This window comes from Passer domesticus, chromosome 1 (assembly GCF_036417665.1).
Source record: "Passer domesticus isolate bPasDom1 chromosome 1, bPasDom1.hap1, whole genome shotgun sequence".
NCBI classification, from domain to species: Eukaryota; Metazoa; Chordata; class Aves; order Passeriformes; family Passeridae; genus Passer; species Passer domesticus.
In genome coordinates this window covers 141653423-141671952 of record NC_087474.1, presented here as the reverse complement: position 1 = coordinate 141671952, position 18530 = coordinate 141653423, and the positions used below count along the sequence as shown (strand labels likewise).

The window sequence follows — 18530 nt, the reverse complement described above, 5'->3', positions numbered from 1 at the left end:
AAGCCACCATGGAATGCCTCAGAAATGGTGCATGATCTGCTGGCTGTCTTCAGCTACTGGTATGATTATCTGTTATCCTGTGTAAATCATTTCAGTGCCAAATTAAATCCTACAGAAAAGATTTGGTGGATGCAGGAGACAGGCTGCACAGTCACAAATGAAATTATTCAGTAAATAAAAGAACAATCTCAGAGTTAATGGTAGACTAAAACTGTGAGTAGTAGCTTTTATGATGACATTATACATTAATTAAATTTAGTGGACCCTCATCAAAACATACTCGGCTGCCAATCACGGCTATCCCAGGACATTCTTTACTGAACTTGAACAATAAATTTAATCAACCTTACCTTTTTCATAACCAAATAAAATTTATAAGTTCATTTGGCAAAAATGCCTTCTTTCATATACAAAACGTGTTGCAACACCTGTATTAAATTGTGTTCAGAGCCACATCATTTTAAAGCACTCAATCACATCCCCCCAGGCAAAGGAATATATTATTCCTCTGAAGGGCAAACATTACTGCATGCTAATAAAAACTATCAATATGCTAATAAACAATTCCAGAGCTATTTGAGCAAAACCAAGCAAGATGAAGAGCTTCAGTTCTCAGTCACAGCAAAACCAACATTTACAATCCCGTTGTGTGTTTCAGTGCAGTTGGTTTCTCCAAGGCCACAGCCAGTCCTGAGGGGTGGCCATGGTCAGGAGAGGCTGGGGCTGCACCGTGCTGGGCCCAGCTGGCTCCTTGGGTGCCTCTGTGATAACATATTTAATAAAGGACAAAACAGCTGTGCAGCAGCTCTGAGAGAAAGCAATGAGGAAAAAAGGCCATGAGAGAAATGTTGTTGCAGACACCAAGGTCAGAGAAGAAGGTGGAGGAGGACGACTTGCTGCAAGTCCCTTTCCCTGTGCCATGGACTCCTTGGCAGAGAGGGAGGCAGAAAAAACAGGGAAAAATAACTAAATTTGAGCCTGGGAAGAAGAGAGGTAAGGGTAAGGGGGTTTCAGTTTCGGTTTTATTCCTCACTATCCTTTTATTGTATTAATTCCTAACAAATTAATCTTCCTCAAGTTTGTTTTGCCCACAGTGGTAACTGCTGAGTGGCCCATAAACTTTTTCATCTTATTTCCTCCCCAAGACCATCTGAGGAGGGAAATGCAGAGAGCAAGTCTTTGGTGCTCAGTCAAGGTCAACCCACCACAAAGGTAAAGGAAAGGGAAATGAAAAAGTTCCAGTGATATCAACTGTTTCATACAATGAAAGACTCAGTATGATACATAAATAACTTATCTATTTTCTTTAGAAGAGCTTTTCCAGAATACTTTTGGGCTATCTTTTCCAAACATTTTTCAAGACTCACTAGAAAGACAGCTTTACTAAGCAGACTGAGGAATCTTTCCAAGCGAGTTGATGCACAGTATCCAATAAATGAAATAAACCAGCAGGCATGAATCTGCTCTAAGTGCCTACAACAGACAAGAAGAAAATCTCTGTTGTTAGTACCCAAAACTTGTGAGAAACTCACAAGTGCTACTGAAGAAGCAAATACTTAAGTTTGTATATAAGGAGAATTTATAATAGGATCCAAATCTCACCTAGTAATTGACTCAAAACTACACTCTTGAGCTGAACTCATAAATACAAAACATTTCTTCTACCATGTGAGTCTGAAAAGAAAACCTTGGAAAAAAAGATATATATATATATATATATATATATATATATAAAATACACAAATCATTCTGAACAGAATGGAGATTTCTATACATAGCTGAAAAAATAAACTTGAGAGGTTTGAACATTGTCATTCATGCTCCTGAAGCACACAGATCCCTGAATTTCATGGTAGTGTGAATGTTTTTTCTTACAAGGAACTCTCACAGAGATAAAGAGATGGAGGAGAAGTAAAATTAGTTTCATAAACACTTTGCATAGAAAGTTATGTTCCACTGCACACAAGTTGTATAGAGTAATTATTAAAACAGTGTATTATTTCTTCCAAATTCAAAGCTGAAGAAACCATGAAAATAACAAGCATTTTAAATTATTTGTTTCTGAGAATAATAAGGCAGAAATCAGGTAAATTCCTCTGTATAAGGGACAGCCAGCTCACACTGATTAGCAATTTGGTCATCAATTTTTATTTTAAGATGAAAAAAGTGGTAAATTGCATGACAAACTGGCATGTTTTGTTGGGATTTTTTCAGAATGGCTTTCAATTTTATTTGCCTTGTCAGCTTAGCTTGTCATCTTCAGTTTTCATAGCACTCATCCTGCAATAAAGAGAAAAACTAATAACTGTATTTACTGGAATTTGATTTTGTTCTCAGAATATCAGGATGTGAACAGGTTCTCAGCTAAGTTATTTGCTAGTAACTGAAGATTTCTTGAACTATTTAAAGTGTTGCCATGAATCCATCAAGAAATTCTCCTTATAAATAATAGGATTTATCTCAATGCAAAAGCAAAACCCTTCAACTGGGCATCGACAATTCTAATGAAATAAATATCACTCCTGATATCTAGGAAATAAGAACTTTTAAGTATTGTACATACACTGAAACTTTATTTCCCAGAGCAGAACAAAATCCTATGAAGTTATAGCTCCTTGGACAAACATAACCTATTAATTTTTGTTGTGCATTTGATTATGAACTGAAATCTTCTAAACTGGAAAAAGTAATAGTCTTTCCAGTTCATCAGCTCTAACCTCATGAAAAACATTTCTGACATTATGCTGCTAATACCAAACTCCAAAGAGTTACACACACCAAACCAAAATCTAAAACCAACCAATTTGTAGGAAGTATTCATCACTAAGTCTCTTCTGCATCTACTGTGAAATGACACTGGGAATCAAATACATTGAACAACTCTTTTATCACTGATCTAGCTCAGTTCTTCAGACTATGAGGCAAGTGGTTAATGCAGAAAAAGGCATCTTGAGAGCCACACCACTTTGCTTAAGGAATTATAGATGAGCTGCTCGAGTGACAGCAACATAACAGAAGGCATGATGATAAGGAAGCTGAACAAGAGACAGCAAATATAAAAGCACAAGAAATAATACAGAAGATTTTACACAATGAAAACAATGCAAAAAGATTTTTAAAAATTGGTATTTTCAAGATGTGAGTTGTTCCTTGAAACTTTTGCTATAAACTTCTATTTGGGAGATAATATGGAAGATTTGTATATAAAATTGATTTGAGACCTCCTTTTCTGAGACAAGTAATGTAGTCTGTCCCTTAGCATTACTATAATACCTACACCTCTCAAGTTGTGCAAAGACGTGACAGATGATACAGTCGTTACCCTAAAGGGGTTGCAATTCCATATGTATGCAGGACATAACCTCTCATCTCACTGACAAGATAAAGCTGGTTTTTTGTTATTATCAAGTTTGTTTAAAATTGTCATACCAAATTAAATTCCTACATCTTAAGATACTGATGTGTCCAACATAAGTTCCTATTATAACTGAACCCATAACAGTCATCCTCACTGAAATGCCATCCTTAGATTATATAGTTTCGATTTTTTTAGTACTTCTTAATTTTTAGTCATGTTTTCTTATATTAAGTTAATGTGCATCTTATACAAAATAAAGAGATATATATATTTATTAAAATGTAATTATAGCATCCTCAAACAGTCCAGGTTGGAAGTGATAATTTAGGTCCAACCTAAAATGGAAAAGGGAATCTACATGGTATCACCCTGTCCAGTTGTGTCCTGTGTCACAAAAAATTCTGGGGAAATAAAAGAAAATTCTTAATGACTGCAAATATCTTCAAAATCAGTGATAATCATTCCCCTCTTCACAATTCTCATGTGACCAGACATGGTCACATTCCAACTGAGAATTAAAAACGTGATGAATGATGTGCCTTTAGGTTGTAGGAACTTGGAAGAAAAAGAACAGTTGAAGAAAAGGAAGTACTCACAGTACAACACAACAAAGCAACTACTGCTATGCAAGAATAAATTAAGTTTAGACATTGAGAGGTAAGTTTGAAGGTTAATAAAAATGGGCAATATACAGCACCAAAGATAAAGTCCCACACAATTCTAACTATTCATTCAGATGTGTTCTGTATTATATAACAAGCAATAATTTAATAGTTCCATAGGTGAAGGTGGTGTGAATGTGGATTTGAGACTTTCCAAGCATATTGATTTTTTTCATTAGCATACTATATTCCACACAAAATTCTATATTCTCTCAGTAAATGGAGTTCATCATCAGTTCATAGACCAAATATGATCTCATAATTTTATGTATGTATTATAAAAAATGGAAATGGAGAAACAAAAAATCAACAGTCAAGAATTACAACAACGAGTTTAAATCCACAGTTTTAAAGCCAATATAGGCTGGCTTACCAACTGAAAAGCCAGAGAAGGGAACCTATTTTTAACCATAATAGCAGATGATGCCCGAGACTCTGAGAACACAGGATTTCACACCAGCTCTTTTTACTCGCTGGCATGATCTATCACTCTAGCTACACTTTTGGTTTACAGAATTTTGCATAAGATTTTTCTGTGTACAATGTTAATGAATGTTTGATATAATCCATCTTAAAAGTGAACAATATTATCATATTTAATATAAAAATACATAATATTACTTACCCTATTGGTCTTGAAACTACAAGCTCTACTTGCGGCTCAGGTTTGGATTCTAAAATTATATTATACACCTCCTCAAAGGTGGCTCCTTGTAGTATCCTTCCATTCCATTCTAATACTTCATCACCTGTAAGTAATAACACCCTGCTTAGGAAGTTTCCTGTGGACAGCACTTATAATAATAATTTAAGCCACTCTACTGTCAGTTTATTGGATTGTGAAACTGGTGTTATAGAACAAGTCTGGAGGCCTTAATGCAGGAAAAACCTGAGTGTTAAAGGTTTTCTGCAGCTCAGCTTCAAACATGTAAAATTCTGCGAAACAATAATATAATCAGTAGGACCCCTACTGAGTTAGATGCTCCTCTTACTTGGTTTGGCAGCTGTGGCTTACAGAAATCCCAACACACTCTTTAGAAAATTTATAACTAAAACATCAAATCTCACCAACTTAGTTCAGACAGTTCTTATGTTAATAGATAATATTTCTTGAACATGCTCCAGTGTAGCAATCTACGGTTTGCGTGTCGGAACCAAAGCAGCTTCCTAGCCAAGGTGGTTCTGCTCATGCCTTTGTCATAGCTTGGTTTGCTCTAAACAAAATATACACCACAAAATGACTGGGGAGAACATCAGTGGAATATTACTTTGAGTACAAAAATGAGCAAAAATGTTAAAATATTTTTGAACAACATGAGAATATATATTTTATAAAAGCAACCATCTAGTAACAGTGTCAGTTACATTCTGCAGTATTTTACCATATCTATTTAATATAATTTCACATGTAATTAAACTTGCTCAGTTGTTATCACCTTCAGAAAAGAAACTCAGCAGTATAGATCAATAGTAGATACATACCTGGTCTAAGATGCCCCACTGTATCAGCTAAGCTTCCTTTTTTAACTTTGGTGATAAATGCGCAGAGTCGACCTGATTCAGTCATCTTTCCTCCTACTACCTGTTTCAAATAGGAAGTATTTTCACAGTATGAAAATTACTTAAAATTATTTAAATGTACTGGTAATAGAAAGAAGAATTCAGCTCTTTCCTTGGGTTTTATGTAGTCCAGGTAACACATATATACTTGAAAAAAATACCACAGAAGTTTGGCTATGACAGGTTATTTTTGTAGCTATTCTGGCAATTTGTACAATTGAAAAACAGTGAAAATAGAGAATCTCAAAGCTTTTAAATTTTAGCAAATACACGTACATTATCTCATTATATTATAAATTAGAAACCAAAATAATGTAAGTTATTGATCATTTGTATGCTCACTTCACTATTTTTTTAGCTGGAAAAAGATATATTAATGTAACAGAACTCAGGATGTTCACAGTAAGCAATGAAATTCCCTTTGGCAAGTCAGGTGAAAACACTTGTCACACTGAAAATTTCTCTACAGGGAACTTCAACAGTTTGACCTTAATATTTATCTTAGAATCAGACTTACATGTCAGAATCAGTCATAACTGAATAATCTTCAAATTCTTAAGGTTTCTTAACAGTCTTAATAGTGGGATTTGAAATTTGTAATACTAAATCCAGTTTAGTTTACTTTCAATATGCAAATAATTGAAAATTCAGGTCAGTGTTGGAAATCACTCTTTCCAGATGTCTATTGAAATTAAAAAGTAGCTACTCCTGAATCTGAACTATTAATGAATCTCACTGAAGAGTTCATCTTCATAATATGAGATTTTAGAAATTTTAACATAGATGTTCTAAAAAAAAGTGCTTCTTAATGGCACTGTTAATGTCTTGCATTTTCTGATAAGACAAAAATAAATATATAAAACTTGATGTTTAACTGGCTTCTTCACTAACTTCAAAATAAATTATTTATTAATTAAATAAAAAATTTTAAATCTTTCTAGAATTAGTACATATATATAGTTATAGATCTTTCCATGTTAGTATATGTAATACATACCTACACTGATTTAATCCTTACTCATAGGGTGTGACAATAACCTAATCTGTACACCTGAGGTGAAGTCATGCTAAATAGAGAACAGAAAATTTAAACTTCTTAATAATATCTTACAGCAAGGATATGGAATCAAAATTAATACAAGTTTGTTTCTTTCACTGTTTATAGTTTGTTCTCATTCTTGTACTAGTATTTCTGGAACTGCAGATAATATCACACAAAACTGAGATCAATATGTGAGCTAGAAATTTATGATGTGTTTAAGAGCACTGCATCATGAAAAAGATGTTAACACATTAAAAAACAGTACATTATTTTGTGATAAAATTCAATAATATTAAACAACTTTCCATTTTATGTTTTTAAAATGTGGCAAATCAAACAATCAGAGAGAAAAATTCAAAAATAGGAAGTTTCATTGGCATACTCTGACCTGGATCAAAATTACATCAACTCACAGATTAGGTCTTCAAGAGACACAATTTATTTTTCATTTTTCTTCTCTTTCTTGGGAAATAAAAGTTATACCATGGTGCAATGCTCCATACTGAAGAACACAGACAGGACTCAACTTGCATAGCAAGGGTGCAATTCGTGATTTGCTAAGAATACATGCTCAGAAAACTTCTGAAAACGTGTTTAGTCTTTCAGAAAAATACAATTTTTAAATTCTGCCAAGAACCCTGCAAAATTACTCTAGGTAAATGAATATAAAATGTCTATATTGTAATTTTGAGAATGATAAGGCATTATCAACATTGTTCGGCATACACTATACAGTATGAGAATACTTTAATTATAAAAGTAGCTAGTTTAACTGGGAGAGATGTTACTTTCAAAATTGTTTAGCACCAACCTTCAATCCAAGCATTGCTCCTGAATCTCTAGGCACACTTCCATCTTTTAGTCGCTTATTTAACAAAATCCGACCAATGAGACGATCTCCATCTTTGGATGGTTGCCAAGTTACTGGATGCTATCATATGGTGTTCATGGAAAATACAGTGAATAGCATTTTAATGAAAAATATTTCAGTAATACTTTTCATTTGCTGATATATTTTAAAAATGCTATGAAAGTATTATGATCACATTAAATTTAATATAAAAAATGACATAAAACTGCTGGGAAATATTTATGTGGACATATCATTCATCAAAATGGATGTCTAATATTTAATAACATTATCTATTTTACTAAATGAAATTTGTAAACATCTAGAATGATCTTTCAGTCTTGATTTGACAGATATAGACAACTACATATCGTTATCTAGACTCAATGAGATTTACTCTTGAGTACTGAGAAAAACATTACTAAAAGTCTAGTATAAGATTAATACTGGAAAAGAAGTTTAACTCAAATTGAAAGTTTGATACAAGGTCTTATTTTTCTACTACTTCAAACATTTCAAATTTAATCCAAGACCAACAAATATTTTAGTGTTTTACTTTCTCTCAGTAGTAGTAGATTCAAATTTAAAAATACTGTTAAAAGTTTACTTCATTACTTCATTTTAATATTCTGTTTCTTTCTCAGAATAATTAATTCATACATGAAGCACAGTTACAGTGAGCATTATTATTCCATTACTATACATGGGCACAGTTATACTTGTCTATTGGCCTAATTAATGAATTGCTAAGATTTTCTTTTGTGTAATCATAGTACTTTCTCACAGAAAAATATTATTTCATGCTCTATTTCATGCAAAATTAGCAGGCACAGATAAATCTGCTCCCATTACAACTAATAACTCTAAAAAGATTTCTCATAATCTCCACCAAACAGAAAGCAAAAATAAAAATACCAAAGCAGATGGCAAAGCCTTTAATTCTGCACAGTACTGCACAAAAATTACATGGCAACAAAACAAATGAACAACCATGACAGTTAAAGGGAAAAAAGAAAAACAACTTTTCTGTGCAGAGAGACCCAATTTTCTCCCTTTTTCACCTGGGGTTTAAACTATTAATTTAATTTCAGCCCCAGGAGTTTGGAAATAGTAAATCAAATAAGCCAATTGGTAGAATCCTTATTGTTAATTACTTTGTTCTTTAAGGTAATATCCAGATATGCTAATTTGCAACCATAAGAACAACATTCCTTTATGCCTCTCAATGTTTTTTTCTTAGGCTGCCAAACAGTAAAAGCTGCAAGCATGCAAAGACTTTTCATTTGTTTTTCTTTTCTGCACCTTAAGAAATGCTATATTGTCTCTAGAAACACCCTATCTTTTATTTTATGCACTATTTTAATGAGTGACAGAGAGCAAACAAAGACCAAATGAGCAGGTTAAAATGCAGGCTCCGTAATCTCAGTACCTTCTCACTATGGCTATGTTCCTCGTTTAGAGTTGTGCTACTACACGTATCTACCCCAGAGTCTTTTATCTGAGGCTCAGACCATTCCAAGTCCTCTTCCAAAGAGTGGCCACCAAAGCAGACCATTTTCTTTTGCCTCTCGGATAAGGTGTTAGAATCCGACAAAACTGCCTGCTCACTAGTTTTTCTTTTTCCCCTTTGACTGTCCCCTATAGGTGTGGGATAAAAAAAGAATACAAAAAAAGAAAACATGCAAAGGTGTAAATAAAACCAAGGAAATGTAAAATGATAAAGGAAACTAAATGGTAAGGCTCCACATGTCTCACCAAAGACATTGGGGATGCCTCACTGCTATGCCAAGACGTATGGTCCAACCAGTTGTAATCCATGTCTCCTGCGAGAATCAGACAGACAAGATAGTGCAGTAAAGGAAAGGTGAAAGAAAGGACAAAGGTACAGTAAAATTGTAAAGACTTCTGATTATCCTATCTGATTCGTAAACTCTGCCAGGAGGACTTGCAAAAGGCTTCCAAGAAAAAGTTAAGGCTCCAACAACAGAGTACATGGAATATGAAAAGCAGTGAGGAAGGAGATATATTTGTGTGTGTCTAGGTGTGCTTAAAATTATGTACAGAGCAAAGCACCCTTGGGCCAGATTTATTAACTGTCCCTATAAAATTATTTACAGTAAATTAAACAAAAAGGCAAATTGTATTTCTAATAGAATATCCAGAAGGAAAAGCATTTGAATACGGAAAGTCTTGAGGAACTTATTTCTTTGCTTTTCTAACACAAATTAATATTTATTCTAATCACATCAATGCAATACTTAAAACAATGGTACTCTGTATTCACTTTACAGTAGATGATATTAAGGAAGGTTAAATGAAAAAAATTCTAGAAAATATATTGAGAATAAAAAGCATATTAACTTTGTTTTGTCTACTGGTCAAATATAAGGATGAATTCTAGTAAGTACAGATACCCTACAAATGGGAGTGTTTAGGGTTTTGACAAAATATAAATATTTCATACAGTCAGAGTTTACCCTCCATGGCAGACACACTGTAGAAAGGAAAGTTTGAAAAACAGTTCAAGAGATCTACATTAATGCTGCTGTCCAAAGAATTAGGAAATGACTCATGTATTTTAATAAAACATTCTCTTTTATGTAGGTACTTCAAACTGTAAATTATGCCCACACATTCTGCACTATTATGTTACTCTCTTTTTTCTCCCCTTACCATTGTTACTATGTGCTACATGAAAAATATTTTGTTACTGAATGCTGCATAATATTTTTACAGTACTATGTGCAGGAAACAAATGTTTCATTTTCTGTCAAATTTGATCAAACTAAAGCAAAGTAGTTCAAGGTTCCTCAATACAGAGCTCAAAAAACATTTTTCTATTTCTGTTACTTCAGGTCCTGCTTCAGCACTGCTCAGGCTATTCCTCTGGAACTACATCAGTAGGGTGGTGAAATGAAACTAACAAGTCTTAGCACTGTCTTAACACTTGTCTAGAAAATTTTACAGAAAGGATGTGAAGATACAGCCCCATAGAACTACAAAAAAACAATAGAGGCTTTAGTAAAGTAAAACATTCTCCTTGGAGAGGTATCACAGAATTACGTAGGTTGGAAAAGCCCTTTGAGATCATCAAGTCCCACTGAGTATATTGTATATGTACAATGAGAAATGCAATTTTTTCACTTGTTTCCTCCTAAAATAGAGGCTTGCATATGCTGTATGAAGAAAAAAAATCAAGTCTCATTTTCATTTTAAAAAAGGAAATATTCAAAATACAAAGGCTTTGTTTTCAAAAAGATACTTTGAACTTAGTCCCTTACACATTGCAGAAATCTTGTAGCATATTGTCTCGTAGCCTTTTCTTTCATAAAAACAGTGACAAAGTAACTTCATAGAATTATTTTGAGGCATCAATTAATTCATATTTTCTAAATAATAAATAGGCTGTAAATCTCTTAACTATGTTTCTTGACACTTGAAAGGAAGATAACATTTAAAAATAGCAAATTCTTACCAAAACTGCTTTGCCATGAATGTTAACATCTTGCCTGTATAACAGATAAAAGTGTGGCTATCTCCTGCCAAAGGGGAAAGAAACACTATTTTGAAAGCTGGTAACATTTTGCTAAAGCTACTTCTGCAGTGGAATTTCCAGGGCTACTTTTGCCTCCAGACATTTCTTCAAGGGGTACTGAGTGAAATCATCAGTGAGCTCATGAAGATCTAGCCCTTACTCATAAATATACATTTAGAGATATCCAGAAGATAGCAAGAGTTCCAGCCTGTTTTACAAATTCCCTGGGGCCTTTAAGCATTGGTCCAAGGCTCATCTGCTGGTATAGCTGGTTTCTGCTTACTCCAAGGCCTCCTACCCATTTACTACTGTATCCACAAACAGTGTATGTCTAAGAGTAGACTCAGTCATTTTGCAAAAATAGTTACTTTTCATCAAATGATAAGCCCTGGAACTAAATCTGCACAGAGGAACGCTTGTAAAATTGATCCCGTTACCTGATAAAAGCACTCCCTCTTCTTGCTTGACCATTTTCCCTTCTCCTTTTTAAACAAGATGTAGAAGGCTTTTTTTTTTATTGTAGATGTATCTCACAGTAAATACTAAATAATTGGCATTTATAAAATGAAAAAATTAAAATAAGCAACTCCATCCAAAAACTATTTTGGTTTTATCTGTGTAAAATATGCAGTTATAGGTTTCCAAAAATTATCATATAAATTAGAAGTTTTAAACCCCCTGTAGATCTTACAGATTTTGCCCTTAATACTGCATTAATTGATCTAAATGACAGGCATAAATGCTATGCAAGTTATACCTACAACTTTTTGAAATAAAGCGAATAGTTTGATAAAGTCACTGGACATCAGTTTTTCAATGGAAGTTCTAGAAATACTAAAATCTTGACTAGGTAAATGATTTTTGAAATCTTGTAAAATTAAAAGTAATATATGTAAAGCCCATAGGTCTTTGCATACAAAAAAAAGCTATAAGTAAATAAACTAAAAAAAAAAGTAAAGAAATAAAATAAAAGTTAAACCATGATCTTGTGTAACACAGACACCATAGTTGTAAGACTACCAGAAAACGCATTTGCTGCTCTCTTAGAAATTAATCATCCACTATAGAAAATACTTTATACATTTAGGGAATGCAGCAGAAATTACACAGGAAAAAATGTCACTTCATTGATAAATTACAAAATATGTAATATCAAAATCATAATTCATGGAAAAGGGATCTAATATATTACTAAGAAAGATACAATCCTAGTTCATGCCATTATAACAATATTCAGATGCCTTTTGAGTTCAGGAGTGCAGCTGGATATAGGAAAGGACATATGTGAGGTCTGCTCTTATTAATGTCAATGAGTTCTATGTGTATATGGAAAGCTTTCATGGACTAATCAGGCTGGGAGAACCACAACATCAGTAACCTTGCCCTTCTGCAGAAACAGGATTAAGCTGAAGCCTTTGTAACCTTATTGGTAACCTCACTGTAACCTTACTTTGTAACCTTGCTGGAAGCCTTTGTAAACTCACTGGTGTTCAGTGTGCTTTTCTTATTTTCTCTAGACAAAACCAAAAGGCAGAGGAAAACTTTTTTTTTTCTTCTACATTTGGGAACCCCCAGCAATGGGACCTTCCTGTAGAAATGGGAACTTTGAATTTTAGAGTATATTTTAAAAGAATTTTGGTCAGTTTCTGTTTCCCTTGTATTTTAATGTTTGGTTATGTAGTTTTTTTATTTCCCATAATGGCTTTCCCACAGAAATATGATAATTGAGTATTTTTTATGAAGCGTTAAGGAGGTTGTATCTAACATACAAGGTGTATGTCTACTCTTTTATGAATGCTGTTTAAGTTCATGGTCAAGTCCAAAGCCATTTATCTTCCAAACAGGCTAGACATAAAGCACTCTATGTTATCGGCCGTTCTACTCATACAGAGTTATTTGGATGCTCTAAAGTGCTCAAAATCTTCACATAGGATTTAAGCACAACCCAGGTCCTTTCTACCTAAACCAAGACTTCTCTGAACTGTCAACTGTTTCCCTTAGTGAACTAAAAACATAATCTTGCTTTGAACCAAACAAACCAAAAACTTGTCCTCAAATTCAAATCTCATTGCCAAAAAGGACAGGTCATACAACCTTAAATTGTTCAGCCTGAGGAGACTACCTGACTGCATGGTGTGTACTGGACACATACTTCTGACTACTTGAGTCAATAATGGTACGTATATGTCATTACTCAAAACTGCAAATTATTTAACTTTACAATTGAGTATTTTCCCCCTCGAAGCTAATTTTCAGCATAAGGTACAGTGAGCTGAACATATCCCATGTGTCTATATCCTTCTCCTAACTGCACAGCTCCCAGCGCAGCCCTGTACTAGAAGGTCTCTGGAGTGAAGTAAAAAGTGAACTACAGCGATTAAGAACTTCCATTTAAGCAGGCTACTTTCTGTGTTTGCAATACTCTCCATCCAGACTGCCACACACAGCGGGTGACTCCAAAGAGGAGCTACACTGCTAGAACTGCCTGGAGGGGATTATATGAGTGCTTAAACAATTGCTTTGTCAGCTCTGGACATTTCAGGGACATTCTAGCTTTTGGTGCAGGAGCAAATGTAAAGCTGCCTGTCACATAGCTGACTGTAAAGCACAGAAATATTTTCCAACACAGTCACTGATGAGGTTTGAGCACTGATTACAAAAAAAGAAGCACCTTCCTGCAGGGCTTGAGGCAGGCTTTGAAAATTCCTACCATACATTTCAACATTTCTTCTTGCAAAACTATTATCTCTCTAGATTTATCAACTTTCAACATGGAACAGCCTAGGAAAATGTCTGAAGGATCTGGTCCTACCAAAGCAAAAAAAGAGAAGCTGTTTTTTTATGTAAAGGATATAAAATATATTTTGACTATTAATACATGAAATACAGAGAGATGCAGCAATTAGAGGAAAAATACATAAATCTCCATTAGTGAATAGCAGAGTGGTGCATTCCACAAGGCAGGTGAGAAAAAAGACTGGGGGAGGTGAGAGCAGGTAACAGTGCATACCCATGTGGCAAGAATAATGACGTTGACACCATACAACTATTGAATAGAATAGAGATGCTGCTACCAAAGAAATGTCTCTGGACCTCACGGGCTAGTCACTGAGAACTTAGTAATATCCTGAATTTCTTTTCTTTTTTTTTTTTTTTGTTTTTGTTTTTGGGGGGGTTTTTGGGGTGTTTTGGGGTTTTTTTTTGGTTTTTTTTGCGGGTTTTTTTTGCGGTTTTTGTTTGTTTTAAGGGATGCTGAAAGATTTTACTTGAAGACTCTGGTTCACCCTCAAAAACCATGTACTACTACAAGAACTGCTTAACAGAAAAGATATTACTCTTGATGTAAAGACTTACCTAATGTAAAGGTGAAAGGGTTTCAGCATGTCTATTTCATTCTGGTTCTCTTTATGAAACTGAGATTTAGGATCACTATTAATAGAAGAATATTTCCTGGAAGTATTTTTTTTAAATTATGTTTTGCTGGAAGGATGTAAATTGGAGAAAATACTTTCTTCAAAATTACATTTTCTAAAATAAAATTATGCTCAGTCTGTTAGTCAAACATATCTTGACAAATGTCTTTCCTTGGAATAAATTGAATGAAAGCATATCAACATGGCAAATACACTTGGTCACAGCTCAGTACACAAGCTGGATGACCTTATACACTTACAATTATGCCTCTCATATGACACCTATATGCCACACCATGACCTCTATCATATGATTCAGTACACAAACTTAATCAACAAGAAAATGGACAGGTATACAGTGTAGTTATGGGAGACAGCCAGACATTTTATAGTGTGGTCCCAGTTTGTTTCCTTATTAGGATTCAAACTTTTCAGATTTGCACACCTATATTACATATCCCTTGCTACTTTAATAAGATCAGGGAAAACTAGAACTAATTAAGTATAATATCCTATGGGTTTCTCTCTTGCTTGATTATCTTTAAGATTTTATCTAAGGAAGATGCTTATTTCAAATTATGCTTTTTACCCTACTTGTAGCATTTTCACTTTTTCGCTTCTTCCTTCTGCCATTACAAAATTTAGAGCCTGTACCTGAAAAAAGGAAGTTCTTTTGGCAGAATGCAAAGGAAAACACATATTGAAAAGTTTCAATAAGACAGTATTTTTGGATAATATCCAGTGGCAAGTAATCAAAACCAATTTATTTCTCTTTCGTTATTATTTTTAAACTATGTCTTTTTTCCTTTTTCTTCCCTATTCACATCCACAAAGACCACATATGTATTCCTGGGCTGACCTCACACATCTTCCCTGATTGTGTGTTATGACCATGCATCCCTTCCCCTTAGTACTGAAACTGACAGCTTCATCACAAGCTCTTCACCATCTCAGGCCTGCAACCAGAATCAGCAATACCAGCTTGCCTATACCTGAATGAGGGACTCATATAAAGGTGAAACAATGCAGGGGAGAATAATCCTATTAAAGAATCTCATATCTGGCCCTTGTTTCAGTAGCTTAGTGTTGTGTAATACTGTGAAATTGTTCTCATCAACTAAAACCAGGTAGCCCATTTAGGTGCTCGCAGTGAGCCCAACCTTTTTCACAGACTAGTCTACTGAAAGTTAACAAGTTCTTGGATGTAATGCACAGAGGAATTATTTCGCGTCTAGAAGGTGAGGAAAAACCCTGTATTTCCTGAATCACTGAAATCCTGAATCAGAAAAATGATCCATCTTGACAAGTGCTAAGGAAGCATAGATCCAACGGTTCTGTGATGTGTTGGAGCTGCTGCACAACTGGGAACCAAACCACACATGCACAAGAAATTCTGTCCTCAGACTTTGAAACCAGTCCAGGCAAATTCAACTGTTTTGCTGCCAAGAGGAAGGCAACAGTAAAACCTGACAAGCCAGTTGGAAACAAGCCTTACACCCCCTGGAAGTGAAGACAGTTCATAATTGGAGCACTATGAAAATTTGTGAGAAACAGCTGCAAGGTTAGGAAACAGGTTTGGGGGTTTGTGTGCTCTCAGTACCTATTTCCATTAGACATTTCATTACCACTTTATATACACTCACTGAAGAAGGCTTGATTAAACTGAAGAAATAAGTAGCTTCAGGAGAACTCTATTTAGCATTAGTAGACACGTTTGCTTATGCAATTCACTTTGTGCTGGCTTACCCTATACTCAGCTTTCCACAGATATGCACTCTTTCTATATCCTGAAGTTGTGACTGTGCCAAAATTACTGTCAGAGTAGCTCCAACAAGGCTGCCTGGCATCCCCAAGTCTCAGGGCCATAGGATTTAATCCACATGAACTGAATCCTAAATGTGACCCTATTTCTATTTGGACAGAAATAAGCTCTCTACCTTTGAGAGGCAGTATATAACCAGGTAAATTTTCATTCCTTTCAGTAATGGGCATATGTTGATAGAGAGCCTATAATAATGTTTTCTATAAGCATAGTTCCTTCTAATACTTACTAACAAAAGAAAAAAGAAGCCAACAAGGAAAAACAAAAAAATGCCCTTAGATTGTGTACTTACTTACTTTCAATCTTTACTGCTTTGATGCCAACACTAATTACTACAGAAAATAACCCTAAGCTACTTTGAATCAGTATATCTTAATTAATAAGTAAGCTTCAAATTTGCAAAATGAAGACAACAAGAGACCAAGAAAGACAGCAAAGGAATGGATTCTTCACAAGGCACAATATCAAATTCACAAATAAGGACATGGACTTAACATGCCAGTTGAATTCATGACAGAGCTGTACTAATTTCATCAAGAGAATTATCAACCGTAAGTAAAACTGAAATAGTGAACATGTCAGGAAGGAAAGTCTTCTTAGCTCAGGTTTAAAGAAACATAAATATATTTATTCATAACAATTTCCTATCTTTTATCCCCAATGTCATGTAGAGCTAATCCTAATGAAAGGAGACATTACTAACATAGAGATAGCTCCTTTCATAGGCACATCATTATCTAGAATCAATTTCCATCATCAGCCCAGCAGCCACCCATATATCATGACTGAGGATCACCCAGCTGTTTCATTGATCACATCTTTTTCCTTTCTCTCCACTACTTCCAGTCAAGATCACTGACATTTTGCCAACAAAATGTGATATTAAGAATTACTCATTTTGTGATTTTCAGTAAGAGATAAGCAATATAAAAATAATGTATATAATTATTTTATATAATAGAAAAAATCATCATCAAAAACAACAATAATAAATTAAAAATATAAAATATAAATTAAAAATATAAAAGCTTTTACATTTTTGAGGTGAAACAGTCTTACAAAATAACCAAACCAGTATCTAAGTTCCATATACTTGCTGTTTTTTTCTGTTTGGTTTTTAGATTTTCTTTGGGATGAAAATATATCTTTACTTTTGCCCTTGGACATGGCTGTAATCCTACATAGACAACTGAAGGGAAAGGGTAATGCAAAAAAGGTCCAGTTCATGCTTTTAAGCATAGTATTACCAATAATTTCTTACAAACTCTCAGTGGGTACAGAAGAAGACTGAATTCACTCTAAATGTCTTGATCACTGATGAGGAAGTGTACATTTAAGAACAGAAATAAAAATAACCTTTAAAAAATCCTCTGTATTACATATTTGAACAACTAGTATTTAAATAATAAATCATCATCCAGAAGTTAAACTGATTCATTTTCTTGTCTGTAATTCTCAGTTTACATTATGCAGAAAGACATGGGCAAATTTCAAAATTCAACCTAACAATCAAGAGGGAAATAAAACTTCTGTGGCAAATGTCACCTTTCAAACTGTGTATAACAAAGAAATACAGCACTTCTTTACCAGTCATAGAAGGGGTTTTTTTTCCTTTAAACCTAACATTTCAGTATAAATAACTTTCTGCTTGTCCAAACAAGTATAATTTTTAACCTGCTACCTTCTCAAAACTAAACTGCAGGAGATACAACATGCATTCACTTTGGTTTTAAAATTATTTGCTTTAAGAAACAAAAGCTCAATAGCAGGTGTAAGTCCAAAGCAACATCCATCCCTGGCAGCACACATGCCATAAATGATCTAGAAATACGGAGTGCATCTGCTGATTCAGTTAGCTGTAGTGGAAGCAAAAAAAAAAAAAAAAAAAAAAAAAAAAAAAAAAAAAAAAAAAAACACCAGTGCAAGAGGCTCTTTCATCACCTCGACACTGCAATAAAAGCAATAAAAGCCTTTGTAAACCAGTAATTGGATCGTTAATTATTGATCTCCCCTTTAGCAGTCATGATGAAGAAAGTAATTTGGTATATGTAAAAATACCTATTGTTTTGAGTTTGGTTACATGTTATTTTTGTCAAACCACCTTCTTTTGAAGGAAATTAATTACCTCTTTAAAGAGGAACAGAAAACCTCAAAATGAAACTCCAGTGGATCCCAGAAGTAAAAATCATATCCAACTGTCTAATTTAGTTTCATACCTACTGTGCATGGGCTTGACAGTGTGATACTGTATAATCAAATTAGTTCAGAGCAATGATCTGTTACACCTG

The 18530-nt window shown here is 34.1% G+C and overlaps 1 protein-coding gene across 50 annotated transcripts in view; it reads right to left on the bottom strand.

Moving 5' to 3' along the window:
• Positions 1-18530, bottom strand: part of RIMS2 (regulating synaptic membrane exocytosis 2) — a 445064-nt gene that overhangs the window by 203960 nt on the left and 222574 nt on the right. For 38 of the 50 annotated variants that reach the window (XM_064394206.1, XM_064394146.1, XM_064393838.1 and 35 more), the window contains 4 exons: positions 8902-9110; positions 7434-7553; positions 5503-5602; positions 4646-4769 (listed from right to left, as the gene is read on the bottom strand). In XM_064394206.1, the coding sequence (XP_064250276.1) occupies positions 4646-4769; positions 5503-5602; positions 7434-7553; positions 8902-9110 (553 nt within the window). Of the gene's footprint in view, positions 1-4645; positions 4770-5502; positions 5603-7433; positions 7554-8901; positions 9111-9227; positions 9296-18530 lie in introns of all 50 variants that reach the window. The other 12 variants (XM_064394000.1, XM_064394024.1, XM_064394187.1 and 9 more) reach the window with 1 other exon arrangement.